General features: G+C 48.1%; 1 protein-coding gene across 1 annotated transcript in view; it reads right to left on the reverse strand.

Moving 5' to 3' along the window:
- The window catches only part of ZNF236 (zinc finger protein 236), a 101,289-nt gene that overhangs the window by 72,696 nt on the left and 13,260 nt on the right, over window positions 1-15,333 (reverse strand). Inside the window, exons 2-7 of the mRNA XM_039236387.1 lie at window positions 12,705-12,847; window positions 11,063-11,227; window positions 4,980-5,158; window positions 2,402-2,526; window positions 1,941-2,113; window positions 184-327 (exon numbers count right to left, since the gene is read on the reverse strand). Coding sequence (XP_039092318.1) covers window positions 184-327; window positions 1,941-2,113; window positions 2,402-2,526; window positions 4,980-5,158; window positions 11,063-11,227; window positions 12,705-12,847 — 929 coding nt within the window. The remainder of the gene's footprint in view (window positions 1-183; window positions 328-1,940; window positions 2,114-2,401; window positions 2,527-4,979; window positions 5,159-11,062; window positions 11,228-12,704; window positions 12,848-15,333) is intronic.

Consider the following 15,333-nt stretch of genomic DNA (forward strand, 5'->3'; position numbering starts at 1 on the left):
GACGTGGGCCTTGAACCCACAAGGGTGAGATCATGATGTGAACTGGACACTTAACCAACTGAGCCCCCCAGGCACCCTAGCTCTAAATAATACTCTAAGTAATATTCAATCTTAAAGGTCACAAATAAGATGACATATTTCCATAACAGGTTATTCTCCGATCACCCAGCTTACTAGACTCACCGTTAACACGTGCGCCGCCTCTGCAGAACTCGCTGGATTCTGTGGTCCCCCCATGTGCATCTTGCTGATGTGCGTGTTCAAGCTACCTAAACTTTTAAATACACAACTACATTCTGTACAATTATAGGTAGGGCCATTCTTGACCTTAAGGAATGAAAAAGAAAAAACAGATTGTTTACAATGAACACTTAGATAAAAATATTTAATTTACAGCCAATCTAATTTACCATTCCATCAAGAATGACAGAAATATCCTAACCATTTAACATTACTTTCTCATTCAAATTAGACAGCTCTAAAATCAATGACCCAGTTCTTTAATCAACATTGCCAATCTGAGATTAATTGAAATTTCACAGTCTTTTTGATACATCAGGACACACTCGGAAGTTAAAAAGTGTTCAGTTATATAATTTGGCAAAAATAAAATTTCTCACATATGCTCTCAATTCTTAAATGGCTAAGCACAAGGTTCAGTTAGAAAGACTCCACAGTTAGACGTGAACATCACTCTGAGCCTTTGGGGAGCTCGCACACACACATGGGCACAGATGGCCACCCAGTGTGACATTTTTCATCACCAGTTCCTACACTCCACCAGCAACTGCTTTCCACAGTGGTGACGAAGCCGGAAGTGGATGCCAGGGAGGGGTGACGTGTACGGCTTTTCCACGCTCAGGAGCGCTGGTGAGCACCTCAGAGGACGGCTTGGGGTCCCAGAGAGGTCTCTCTGGGCGCTGCGCAAGTGCACAGTCAGTCTGAGGCCTCATCTGCACAGAGAGGCAGCTCTGCACAGAGAACGACACCTACAGGCCGTGTTGATTCTTCTGAGCCCTACAGGAACCTCGCTTCCCGCTGTCACTGCCTCACTAGTATTTCTGTGCTCTTCAGGTTTCTGGGGCTTGGATCATAAACCTTGGTTTTTAAAAGTAACTCGCTGCATATAGAAGTCTGAATCTGTTTATCAACTATGTGAAGGAAGTAGGATTTATTTTAGTGATACTTAAGGCTTCGTTCTAAGGAAAATAAAAAGATACACGTTTGCTTTTAATATGAGTTTTCATTCTGCAAAAGTTACACAAAATAAACAGACCATTGATAAAAGTATGTGTGTCGCTTAAACATTTATCGTCTACAATTAGACTATAAAAACACCAAATCATGATAGTAACAGCAAAGGTTAACCTGCCAAAGAGATCTAATTCCAGAAGCTTTACAAGTCAGTAAGACCTACAGACAATAAAAAAATCATGAGCATCAGTTTCACTGAAAGAGTTAACACGGAGGGAAATACAAAGACCAGAGGTCTGTCTGACAGAAAGCATGAATGAGGCCATGTGTCAGTTAAGCAATAAAAATAATAGGAAAAATGCTTTTTTCCTCAATTTATTTCTTGTCTTTCAAGTTCTTACACTTGCAAGTGTCCATGTTTCAAGTTTGCTAAAGGGATGAAATATGTGAACGATCAGATTGATGGATCATAACTAACAACAGTATGATGATGCTATTCAAACACGTCTCCATCAAAGCTCTAACAGTGTAAGACCACCGATAATATTTTCTATGTCTTCCATATAAGCCTAAAAAGTTTCCACATCCAGACATACAGAGTTGTTCACGTGTTTAGAACAAAGTGCGCTCTGCCCAAACCCTTGGTCTGTTGAGCAGTAGCAAGGAGGCCGTGGGCTCACCCATGAGCTGACGGGCCACACACTGCAGCCCCAGGAACATGACGCCCACCCCTGTGCGACGCTTACCTCCGAGTGAACTCTCTGCACGTGTGACTGCAGATTCCCCTTCTGAGAAAAGGCGGCAGGACAGAAGGCACAGGCATGGGGTTTTTCACCTGTGTGCTTGATCATGTGCGTCTGCAATGCCCCCTTCTGGTTGAAAGCCTTCCCGCATTCACTACATTTAAATGGCCTTTCACCTAGAGAGAAAGGATCAAACTATAATTCCATATTGTGGGAGCATCGGATGAATTAAGAGAGAAATACGTTACCCCCAAACTCAAGACCCAAAGCCTATCTGTCCAGACAGAACGTCTCCCCGTAACTGTAAACTCCTATAACTACCTACCCACCCAACATTAAGACCAAGGTCACACGACCAAGTCTAAAAAGCCAAGATGACCTTCTAGGCCTAGCTAAGCTTGAAGGTGCACGTTCTCTCCTCTAAGCCACATCATAAATCACCCAAAAGTGAATGTATTTCATACCTGTGTGTATCCTAATATGTCGAGTTAACTGACTTGGCTTTTGAAACGTCTTTCCACAGTGTGGGCATGAGTACGTGAATCCACTCCTGTCGATGTTCCGATTGTAAGACCTTGTACTTGACACCCTAGTATAACACAGGGGGAAACACTCCTGAAGTCGTCTCCTTTGTGTTACAATTTCAAAATTAAAATGCCACCGGGAAGTGTGGCTGAGTGGTGGCTGGAACACACTTCAGTGAGAAATCACATGTGAGTGTGTGTCTGCGCGTGTGCAAACACACAAACACACACACACACACGTAGCTGTTTTATGTGCTTGTTACGATAAAAAATTCATTATTTGCTATGTAATGAAAAGATAAAGTTCCTTTTGTTTTTGTTTTCGGGGTGGGGGGGGAGGCAGGGGTCAGAATGTCCCTTGCAGACAAAGCTTGGACGTGATGATCAAAGGTAAAGACCCGTGTCTACACTGGTGGTCTCCCTTCATCCTCCAATCTTCGCGCAGGGGTGGCTCGGTCGGTCATGATCTAGGGCAGACATCCTTCATGGAAGGGCTCCTCCTCACCCTTGGGATAAAATCCTGAGCCCCAGGACGGCCTCAGCCCCAGCAAACTCGCCTCCAGGCACCAGCCTCCTTTCTGCTGTCTAATGCAGAAACCTCACCGCTGCTGAGCTGTGGTAACTGCTCTCCCCTTGGCTGCAACTCCCTGCCATGGACCCAAAGGGCCCTACTCACCACTAATGACGCTCCTCACAATGGCCTGTCACCACCCCGCCGGCCCTTCCCCATTCACTCACTCCACTGCCTGCCCTCCAATGACCATTCCTCACGAGCGTGAGGACAAGGCTGTCTGTCTGGCCTGATCCTCGGCCCCAGCAGACTCAGTAGCCCGTGTGGCCAAGTGTAAGCCACCACCTAGACACCCTTAATCACCTCTCCAAAACCTTCCCAGACACATCAAAACTGCCTGCGCTGAAACCTCATCAGAATAAAAGTCTAGTGTGACGGGGCCCACGCGGCTGAAACGGTGAAGTCCTCGCTGGGCTCTGCGTCATCCGCCATCAACAGGCAGAACGGAGGGAGAGGGCCGGGGAGGAGAGCGCGGGCCCCGCGTCGGAACCACAGTGCCTGAGAGGACAGGCAAGCCCAGCTACGGCCGCGGTGCACGCACTTCACCAGCCACTGTGGAAACTCTGATTGTGGCTGTGGTTGTTGGTTAAAAGTCTGCATATTCCCCAAGCTTAGGGCTGGATGGCGACAAGCCAGAGTGACAACAGTAAGCACCAAGACAACGAGCGCTGGCTCTCAGGGTCCGGTGGAGAACTCGGCTCCACGCACCTGCAGTGAGCACCGACCTCAGCCACCTGGCCACAGGCGAGGAGAGCCCTGCCCTTCAACGCATTGAGAAAATGAAATTGCAATAAAAACACACAATCAGGAATAGATCGAATATGAAACTTTGAAAGACATGTTCTGTTTTGCTAGAAATTAATACACACATGTATTTAAATAGTCATAGTTGCTAATATCATGAGCTCTGAGAGCAGACGATGCGGGTTTAATTCCTAGACACATGAAACGTCCGAGCTGTAAAAACACAGGAAAGGAACCCGGTCCTGGAGTCTAGGGTTTCTCATCTACCAAGTGCCCCGGTCTTATAGGGCTGCTCATAATGATTAAGCTAGGCTTTGCTCACATATTTTTACATACACACTAAGCGCAGTGTGCAGAACACAGAAGTTCTAAACAGAATAAACTGATTCATAAAAAACGGTGCTGTGAACCTTGTTAGTCACCTGTGAAAACGTACTGCCAGCATCTTGCTCTACAACTTTTAACACTCCATGCTAGCGAAACCTCTCTACCCACATAGCCTGATGCCTATTTTAAATTTCTGTCCTCATGTTTCTTACTGTAGACCCGCTCACACGTTTTCAAAGACCCGCTGACACCACACCAGATTAGTGGCTCTGTTGTCATTTCTACAGTAGACAGTATTTTTTTTTTAATTTTTTTAATGTTTTATTTATTTCTAGGAGAGAGAGAGAGAGAGAGACAGCGTGAGCAGGGGAGGGTCAGAGAGAGAGGGAGTCACAGACTGAAACAGGCTCCAGGCTCTGAGCTGGCAGTCAGCACAGAGCCCAACGCGGGGCTCGAACCCACGAACCGCGAGATCATGACCTAAGTGAAAGTCGGACGCCTAACCGACTAAGCCACCCAGGCGCCCCGACAGTATTTTTAACCAATCATCATAAAGTACACCCATTTTTAATATATTGTAGATTTCTTTTTTTTACTCAGCCCATGTAAAGGCTCATCCCTTTTTTCAAAGGGGAGATAAAAAAGTGGGTTTTTAAGTAATTTTTTAAATGTTTATTATATTTGAGAGAGACAGAGACAGCGTGAGCAGGGGAGGGTCAGAGAGAGAGGGAGACACAGAATTTGAAGCAGGCTCCAGGTTCTGAGCTGTCAGTGCAGCCCGACGTGGGGCTCGAACCCACGAACCGTAAGATCATGACCTGAGCCAAAGAGTCGGACGCTGAACCGACTGAGCCCCCCGGGCACCCTGACTCGTACCTGATTTTATAATGAGCCTTCATGTGCTCCTTCAGCTGGGAGGACGTCTCGAACTCCTTCCTGCAGGCCTTGCAGGTGAGCGCCCGGCCGCTGGCCAGCTCCTGGCGGTGCCCCTCCATGTGGATGGCCAGCTGGCTCTGCAGGGTGAACTCATCCCCACACTCCGAGCAGATGAGGTTCTGCAAGAGCAAAGACCGCCCGTGAGCAGAGCAAGCATCTCAAAGCGATTACTGGTAAAAGAACTGGTACAGTGATCAGTCAACACACAGATCACACTCTGCTCTGGAACAAGCACTACTTCACCTCAAAAACTACCTCATTCTGTCCGAATATGAATATATAAAAATAATCTTTATTGGAAGTGAAAGATAGATAGACAGGGAAAGGGATGAGAGAGTGCTGCCTTTTTTGTGCAAAGTGAATGGCTTCGAATCAGCTGTTGGGTGACTGGCATTTTGTCCATCTGTCCCATGAAAACATCAGAGAGACAGAGCGACTCCAGCCATCCTCTTCTTCCTTACTTTTTTACCAAATGATCAGATTAGTGTATTTTAGGAGAGATCTACATTTGTCAGTCGTCCAAGTGAGCATGTACGCACAGTTTGCTCACTTGCTAAAAGCGAGGGCAAGAACCGCAGGCCAAAGCAAGAGGCCACATGACGGAGAGCGTCATCAGGGGCTCTGCTGCACACCCGCAGAGCCCAAGCAGCCAGGACGCACCTCGTGCCCTCCCCACCCCCTGGCGACACTTGGGGAAGCCTGGCAAGGAGCCTGACACCTCAAGCCCTCGAGGACAGCCGAGAGACGCTTCACTGTCCTGCATTCTCCACAGTCAGGGCAAACGGCGATCTTTGAGAATACAAGGGATGGCTGCTTTCTCACTTAAAACAGACCCTTCTGGTGGTTCCTGTCGACAAGTGGCAAGCAGAAATCATCAAGGGAAATGCACAGCATTCTAACCAGCCTCCATCTTGCAAGATACAAGTTTCAAAGTCAGAGTATAAAATATGATAACCACTAACTGTCTTGAGGCCACTCCCCCTATAGCACCTGCCCTTCCACCTCCCCAGCCCTGGGGCCACCAAATGACCTTTCCCTGCTGCCCCCCCTGCCCCCCTCAGCCTCACACTCACACCCTCCAGGCTCCAGCATCTAAGGCCACTCTCCACCCCTGGTTTCTCACGTGCCTCTCGGATTTCTATCCCACGGCTGAGCCTTTCAACTGAGTTCTCCATTTAAGTCACTGCACTTTCCACTCTAAGTGCCCTTTGGCTCTTCTATCTTCTATTTCTTATATGTTTTCATTTACTTCAAAACAATTCATCCAGAAATTTTATGATGGCTGCTTTAAAATTCTTTCCAAATAATTCCAACAGCCAGGTCATTGCAGTGTTGGTATTTGCTGTCTTTCCTCGTTAGAGTTGAAACGATTGTGGTTCTTGGTCAGCTGAGTGATTTTCACCCGTATCCTCGGCACTTTGGGCATCGTGCTGTGAGACTCTCCATCTCTGCCTATCTTTTAGCGAGCAGTCACCCTGCTTAGACGCAGCACCGGATCAGGTCAGGGGTAGAGGCTCACCTCGCAGGGCTCCACTGACCCCATGGCTGGAAGGCCCAGTGCAGAATGTCCTTCCCGTACCTCCTGTTAAATGTCACTGCGGCCAGGTGCCAGGAGGCTCAGCTCCCCATTCAGCCACTAAACTACGTGGGCAGACACGCTGCCTGCATCTGCCTGGCAGAGCACAGAAGGTCGGCTTCCATCCTGACTCTGCGAGCCCCGGCAGGTCGGGGAGCCTGGGTGCCGCCGCCTCCTACCAGGGAGGGATGCACGATTAGCTCCTCTATAATCCCAGGCGATCACAGGATCGGAGCGCCATCTGTTCCTGAGGAACAGGCACTGGACTGGGGGGGAGGTGGTGCTCACTCACAGCCTTCCTGGGCAGGTTTTCAGTCGGTATTTGGCTGCAGCAGGGTGGGCATCGCCAAAAAGATTTTCTATGGTTCAACCACTCTGTTACCAGTTTTGGCAAAGGGAATCCAGCTTCTACCTTTGCCTGTTGGCAGAAGTCTCCAGGCTCCTCAACCACCTGCCCCGGCGCGGGGAGGAAGGAAGGAAGCCAGGAGCTCCTACCACACTGCTCCTCCAGCCGCCTGCCCTCTGCCCACCCCCCAATCTTCCACACCCACCGGCCATGCTATGTGCAGGCAGCTCAGCAGTGAGGGGGGCCCGGGGAGAAGGGCTTCTCCTGTTAGCTGGGTCCCTACAGCTATTTCTGCACACGCCTGAGGGTCAGCACTTCTGCCCGTACTTACCGTTGACACGCCACACTCTTACCAAGTCTCTGAGAGAAATAAACATACCAAACAGGAAAAGGTAGCCAGAAGTGGCTTCCTTTCACAGGTGTGAGAAAGACTGAGGACGGTGGTCCAGTCCCGAGGCGTCTCTCACACGGTAACAGACCTCAGCTGAGCACTTGGCCGTGCGACCCCTACCTCACCTCCCGGGCCCGCTCGCCCTCCAGCAGCCTGGGTGAGGACCAGCTCCCGGCAGACGTGGTCGTGACCACACAACGCGACCAAGTCACCTCAACAAGAAAGGAGGGCAGGTGGGTCCTGCGGCCTAGAGGGCAGCGCTGCCCTACCACCCGGAGCTGCGTGATGCCAGACAGGTGAGCGAGGAAAACCGAGCCTGGAGCCCGGCACGAGCATCAAGAGCGCCCTACGCCTCACACGAGGCCAACACGTGTTTCCTGTCTGGAATAAGCACGGCAAAGCCTTCCTTCTCGCGCCCTTGGAAGCCCCCAGTCATGAATTCCTGCCCGTCGAGGGGTCACGAAGTCAGGTCACCGAGTCTCTGCTCGCAACTTCCGGAAGGCTTCTCCTGGCACACCCCGGGCACCCACGCACCTCCCGGCGGTACCGGCCCCTCCTCTCCTACCATCCTCACCGACCCGAGAGCGTGGCCGCAATACTCAAAGGGAGGAAACCGATCACAGGGGGCAGCAGCGACGGAAATGTCAAGTCCATTCATCTCAGGAAGACAGTCGCTCAGAAGACTTTTTAGAGAAAAAACAAAGAATCAGAGAGTACGGAATGTTGACCTCACAACTGTGAGAGTAAAAGGCAAAGACGCCGAGGGTCAGATGGAACCAGCTGCTGCCGAGTGGCTTAACACCAGCAATAAGTGGCACCAGGAAGCTGAACTTCAGATCGTGACCAGAGGGAAGGATGGGGAGCTCCGTGTGGAGGAGCCACCGGGGAAGGAATACAGGCACAGCGTGTGCAAGAGAAAATATGACCAAGGGAAGGCTCTGAACGTTATGCACAAGGAGCTAAGAACTCCTGCCGGCAACAGGTGACCGTTAGGGTCCAGGCCGACTGTAAAAGGCCGCACAGAAGGAGCACTGTGATGGAGCACGGGGCGGGCGGCCATCAGGGAGACGCGGGCAGCCGTGAGGGATCAGCGCGGGTGCGCTGGGGAAGGTGCCCAGCCCGCTTCACCCCCAGCCCGGGTGATCCTGCAGAAGGAGCCCCACCCCCCCAGCTCAGACACTCTCTACCCCGTAACAGAGGCCCCAGCAGCGCTAAACCGGCTGCACACGGCCATCCGCTCCCCCACTCCCACGCATCACACGCAGCGCCCCTGCATGCTTCTCTGATCAGGCGCGCCTCCCGTCTCCAGGAGCAGCCCAGTGCCAACTTCCAAGGGCACACGAGGTTTCGTGGGTCCAGTACAGAGTGAGAGCAGGTGGCTGCGGAGCTATCTCAGGGACAGTCACAGGGCAAAGGGCAGGAGGGAGCGTGCCGACGGCAGAGCACAGACACGGGGACGCGAGCTGGGGGCTGGCACGGGGCCCCCATGGAAGGACCGTGCCCAGAAGGATCAGTGTGAACTCCATGTGGTGACATGGGGGTGTGTGACAAGCTGCACACGGACCTGCCCCCCAACACACGGTGGGGCTCTGGAAGAGTTTGGGGTGTGGGAAGCAGCTGGAAGCAAGTCACAGGACCCGGACTCTGCGAGCGAATGCGCTGCTCCCTGCAGCCCTGTCTGCATCTACACAAGCCTGAGGACCGCCCAGACGTGTGACAGGGTGGCCTGCCGGTTCGACGCGTGTGGATACAGGTGACACCGTGTGGCGGGTGAGGAGAATGAGACGGCCGAGGACGAACGGGAGTGGAGCAACACCGAAGCCGCAGAACGGACGGCGCGTCCTGACTGGCTGCGGAGACCTGCTCACGCCCGGAGTGCCAGGCGGGGAAGGGACAGACGCGTGTCCAGGACGCCTGGACACCATGCTCTCACCCTCCCTAGGCAGGGTCTTACCAGTGCGTGCACAAGTTGGCCCAGAGTATTTCAATACACTGTTCAACACAAACATTTTCTGCTTTTCAAAAAACAAAAACAAAACACAACGAGTGAGACAAGGCACGAGCACAGGGGAACAGCTGAAGCAGCACGGGCTCCCTATAACACCGTGTGGCATTCTAGAAAGGCCTAAAGAAGTATTATTAATTCAGCAAATCCAACTGGAGAAATCTATCCTAATGGAATAATTAAAGATGTATAGAAAGATGTATCATTTATAATCTTAAAAAAGTATAGGGGCACCCAGGGCGCTCAGTCATTAAGCAACCAATTTGGTTCAGGTCGTGATCTCGCAGTTCGTGACTCCGGGTCCCACGACGGGCTCTGTGCTAACTCAGGGCCTGGAGCTGCTTCAGATTCTGTGTCTCCCTCTCTCTCTCTGCCCCTCCCCAGCTCACACTCTGTCTCTCTCTGTCTCTCAAAAAATGAATAAACATTAAAACAAATTTTTAAAACTATTCTCATATACATAAACTATTATGGAAAACACACATAGAAAAAAAAAGTCTGAAAGATTATACATGCATTCTCTCTAAATGTTGTGATTACTGGTCCTTTGAATAATGTTACTCTTGTTAATCTTTAGCTTCTCACTTTTTCCCAAAGTAAACACATACTGCCTATACAGTAAGTTTTAAAAAGATAAAAATAGGGGCGCCTGGGTGGCTTAGTCGGTTAAGCGTCCAACTTTCGCTTAGGTCATGATCTCGCGGTTCATGGGTACGAGCCCCGCATCGGGCTCTGTGCTGACTGCCAGCTCAGAGCCTGGAGCCTGTTTCAGTCTGTGACTCCCTCTCTCTCTGACCCTCCCCTGCTCACGCTGTCTCTCTCTCTCTCTCCTAGAAATAAATAAAACATAAAAAAAAAGATAAAAATAAATTATTTTGTATTAAAAAGCAAAGACATGTAAAAAGAAGAGACAAACCTCTATCGCAAGTATGAGCTCCATTTTAGGATGCAAATCTCCCATAGTGACTTAAACACTGTATTTGTTTTTCTGTCTCAGGAGGGAAATACACCAAACAGTTACCTGGCACCATCCCTGGCAAGTAGAATTAAAACTTTTACTTTCTCCTTTTTACTTTTTGCATTTTCCTAATTTTACACAATAATAATCAGGGATATGGGGGAGGGGGGTTAATACTTTCAAAGCAACAGCCGTTTACACACTGCCAACACTAGCCCCCCTCCCCGCCACCACGACTGAGGGCCCGGGTGTCCCTCATGAGCACTGCAGCCCTATCAGCCCGAAAATGCTCCCAGCACCACACCCGTGGGCCTCGAAGGACTGCTGACCTTGGAGTATAAGCTGCTTCGGGTCAGCATGAACTTCTCTTCCCCCAAATTCCCACACCTCAGGGGACCTGCACACCAAGTGAGGAAAGCCTACCATCTTTAGAGAGAGAACAGTTACTTCCAGCCACTGCAGAATCCTGCAAAAGTTCATTTCTGGTTTAAAAAAAAAAAAAAAGGGGGGGGGGGGGGGCAGGGAAACATACCAAACATTGAAGTGTCTCTGCCCTAAGATACTGACACGGCCGGAAAAGAAAACGTTTTGTCCGTCGCCCATAGACTCAGCCAAGGCACATTTAGTGATTATTACCTCCTTGAAATGTATACGAAAGGCTTTTAAAAACTGGTTTATACCTAAATCCCCCTAAGGATTAGATGCATTTTAAAAATCCATGAACAAAGTATAGGCCAAAATAATTACCTCTTCCTTTTCATGCAGCATAATATGCGCTTTGAGACTAGCCACTCTGGAGAACTTCTTGTTACACACAGGACAGGTAGGGTCGTCCCCATTGTGGGTGCATTTATGAAGTGTCAGGTTGAATTCAACATTAAATGTTTGGGGACACTGGTCACATCGATGTGGCTATTTGGAGAGAAAAGTCAAGAAGCCACTGAAATACAATCTTTCCATAATAAATGTCATTCAAATATCAACAAGTACCACAATCTACAATCTTTCTAAGGAATTTCTGAAGGCTCGTCTGGACCTGAAGTCAATAAATCCAAAATGTACACAGCTAAGCTCCTTGCAGAATTTCTCAAAAGATGTTAAGGATGACAACACATCTATGTAGAAAATATCTTGAATAAGGAATGCCGCATATAAATGTATCAGGATATAGTCTCTATGAAAATAAACGTGGGGCGCCTGGGTGGCTCAGTTGGTTGAGCGTCTGACCTCAGCACAGTTCGTGGGTTTGAGCACCGTGCTGGGCTCTGTGCTGACAGCTCAGAGCCTAGAGCCTGCTTCAGATTCTGTGTCTCCCTCTCTCTCTCCCCCTCCACCACTTGGGCACTCATGCTCGCTCGTGTGCTCCCTCTTCTCTCGAAAAATAAATAAACATTAAAAAAAAAAAAGAAAAGAAACGTGAAAAATTTCACCTCACTGGGCTGGATTTTTCCCTTCTTTTCTGGTCAACTCTACTGCTCTGAACAGAGTCACGTCAGGTAAAAGCAGTAAGGAATCACAAACATTTTTACTAGATTTTCAGAGAGTTGCTTACCACAGTCTAAAACTTCCCCCAAATGGAGAGGATTCTACCACTCACTTGTAGAAAGATAAAGGAATCACTGGTATCTCTGAAAGAGCAAGACCCTGAAGAGTCAGTCTTTTCAGCTTCAGAGGGTACTTCCAGTCAGTACCAGTACTAGTGTCATTATGTATTCTCATATATTCTATAGAACCTTCAGGCTGACAACAAACCCACAGTGAGTCATCTCCCGCTCTCCAGAGACTTCCCTGGTAACCTCTAAGGGCTCACTCGATGACACCTCCTAACCCAGAGAAAGTTCAACAATCACTTTTTAACTGCCACTTCCTATCTATCAGGCGGATCATTCTGTTAAGACACTAACACTCTTAACCTAGGCCACAAGGGGCCCTGCAGAGAAGGATTCAAACTATCTAAGATAGTGTTAGTCCCTGCTGAAATTCAATCTGAAGTGTCTGGAATATCTTGTAAGATGCAAGACCGCTTAAGGATAATGCTGCCTGCCGGAGAAAGTCCCCTCGACATACACCAATGCTGCGTTCAGGCGTATAGACACCGAACTGCTCAAAGTCATGTTCTGAGATTATTTCTTTGTCCGCTGACAGAGAACTTCAACACTCAGAGTCACTAGACAAACACAACCCCCCCCCCACTTTGTCTCATTAACTGACATAATGGCTAGGAAATGACCACAACCTAATACAAAATGTCAGAGACCTACTGGCCTAAGAGAAAACGCTCTACACCCGAGGCATCTCAAGTACAAGGGAAAGTGTTATTTGATGTGGTTTTCACAACACCTCCAGTTTCAACGCTCACATTTCTGACACCCCTCTTGAGAATACATACCTTGTCATTTCGCTCGTGATCCCTCATGTGGCGTTGAAACTGGGACTCTTTTGGAAAAGAGAGCAGACAGATCTCACACTTATGGAAGTTTGGGACTTGATACGCATAATTAGTGTTCTCCGCATTCAATGTTAAAACTCCATCTATAAAATTGCATAAGTATAGACAGTAAATACCAGTTGTTATTCTCATCGCATAAATAAAACTAAATTATTTGGTTATTATTTAGAAGTCAAATGATGTCAGAGATTTACAAGAGAATTTAGAAGAAATTAATGGTATCTTACATTTTTTAAGTGGATGTGTTCTTAAGTTAGAAATGAGAAAGGCCAGGCCTGAGGCACAGCACAAAAGAACACTACGTCCCGGTGGGTAGGGTTTTTAGAAACTTGAAGCTAAACTCCTGAGCTTGATACCCACACAAAAACACACCAAAGCCACGTGTATTAGCCTCATCTTCGTGTTCAACGTGGTTTCAGAGTCACCCGAAATCGCAGAGGCGTTTCACCTCTAAGTCACTCTGAGAATTCACCAATAATCCCCTCTGTTCATCTTCTATCAGGCAGCAAACAAAACTCGGGTGGAGACAGAAAAGCTAATCCGCTCATCCAATCCCCCTCTGAAAACTGCTGCAGACCAACATTAAGTCCAAGGGGAGAAAAGCCGTTCTCCCCGACGGTTGAGGGTCGAGCGAGAGCATGAGCCCTAGGCCTCGAGATAGGCTTCCAGACATCACACAGGTCAACAGCTACAAGCATAAAAGTATTTTCTAATAAAGACAGGTAATAATGAGAAAAATCTGTCAAGAATGTCAGAAAACAAAGATGTCCGAAGCTGCTACAATTCTTTAGATAAGCTCCAAGTCTTATAATCTAGACACAAATACATGATACATATTAATGATACAAGAACTAGAAATAACGTCACATACAGTTCCTTGTACCAAATTTGACTCAAAACTCTTAAAATTTAGAAATCTGGAAGTAAAGTAAGGTTGATTTTGCGATTTTAGTCTTAAAGTAAGGTCCAGAAAGTCTTCTATTTCTCAAATATCCCTGTGGTAAACACGGGTGTTCCACATTTTCAATAGACCTTTAAATCCCTCCCTCGAGAAAACAGGCTGCAGTTCCAGAGTTTGGCCAAAAGTCCTCCTCCCTAAGGTGCAAGGTGCATGGAGAGAGAAGTGTAGTCACGGGTGGGGGGTGGGGTAGAGGCAACGGAGGCCATGGAGGCGGTGGGGTGGACCCAGTGCAGAGAGCGGGTGGCACCTTCAAGAATTTTTCCAGAAGACCCTCAGGTAGAGCAGATTCATTTCAAGAAACACTAACATAATTCGACAGACCACGACTTCATCCAGAAACAAACGGTCTACCGCAGAAAAGACGCACGTAGCTTCTATTCTGTTTACCCTTAACTATATCCATATTCTGTTCAAAGACATGAATTCAAAGTTTCTACATTAAATTAATAACAAAATGTTTTAGGACTCCCCAGGGCCCCCCAAAAATGGTTGTTGGGACCACATCAATTGATGTATTATTCCCTCTGGAAAAGTGTGTACTATGGAGAGAAACAGCTTGGAGGCTGTGATGTTCAAGTCAAATACTCTGTTGAAAATTGTGTTTTAAGAACTCAGTATGGGGCACCTGGGTGGCTCAGTCAGTTAAGCGTCCAACTTCGGCTCAGGTCATGATCTCATGGTTCGTGGGTTCGAGCCCTGCATTGGGCTCTGTGCTGACAGCTCAGAGCCTGGAGCCTGTTTCAGATTCTGTATCTCCCTCTCTGACTCTCTCTCTGTCTCTCAGAAATAAATAAAACATTAAAAAAAATGTTTTTAAAGAAAAGAACTCAGTAGTGACTGTTGCCACCGAACAGCTGAATACAGTTGTGAGAGAGCTCCTCAATAAACACAAAATTAAAAGGCTATTTCAGGACGTAGAAAGAAACAACGTTCATGGTGTCTAAGCTGAAACTATGTAATGTTAGCCCAAACTGAGAAAGTAGTTGATAACCTGCAAGGGACAGATAAGACCTAAGAGATAAGAGACTATACACTTAAACCTGAAGAATCAGTGTTTTGCTTACGAATTAAGGCTTTTCCAAGAAAGATTTTTATCTTAGGAAGCAAGACCTTCTTCCTTAATGAAGCTCAAAACATAATAAAATCACGTTTTCAGTACATCCCTTCTACCAGTGACAATACAATATTAATTTGGTTCAAAGACAAACTTAAAATGATAATTCAGATTAAAGCATAACCACAAGTGAAAACCACGTGCCCGTGTCACAGCAAGCACAGCTGGAAAATCCACAGCATCTCTAGACTTTTCTCTCTGCTTTGGGGGAACACACTTTGCACGCGTCGTTGCTCGGCACTGAGAAGGAACGAAGCCTTTCTCTCAGGGCGAGGTGGGCTCTATCGCACACTTTCCTTTCTGGTGGTGTCCTGGGCCTTACAAAGAACCCCTATGCCTGTCCCCACTTCAAGTTCATTCAAGTTTCTGGTGCACAGAGTGTGTGCGTTGCTCAGGAAGACGTGTACGAAAGGAATGCATCCTTGGGATGAGCAGCAGGAGGTCCAGACCCCTTAAAGGCCACGTGGGCTTGCCCTTGCCCAGTGTGCTGGGGA

This window comes from Hyaena hyaena, unplaced genomic scaffold, assembly GCF_003009895.1.
Source record: "Hyaena hyaena isolate Hyena2069 unplaced genomic scaffold, ASM300989v1 scaffold_110, whole genome shotgun sequence".
Taxonomy (NCBI): Eukaryota; Metazoa; Chordata; class Mammalia; order Carnivora; family Hyaenidae; genus Hyaena; species Hyaena hyaena.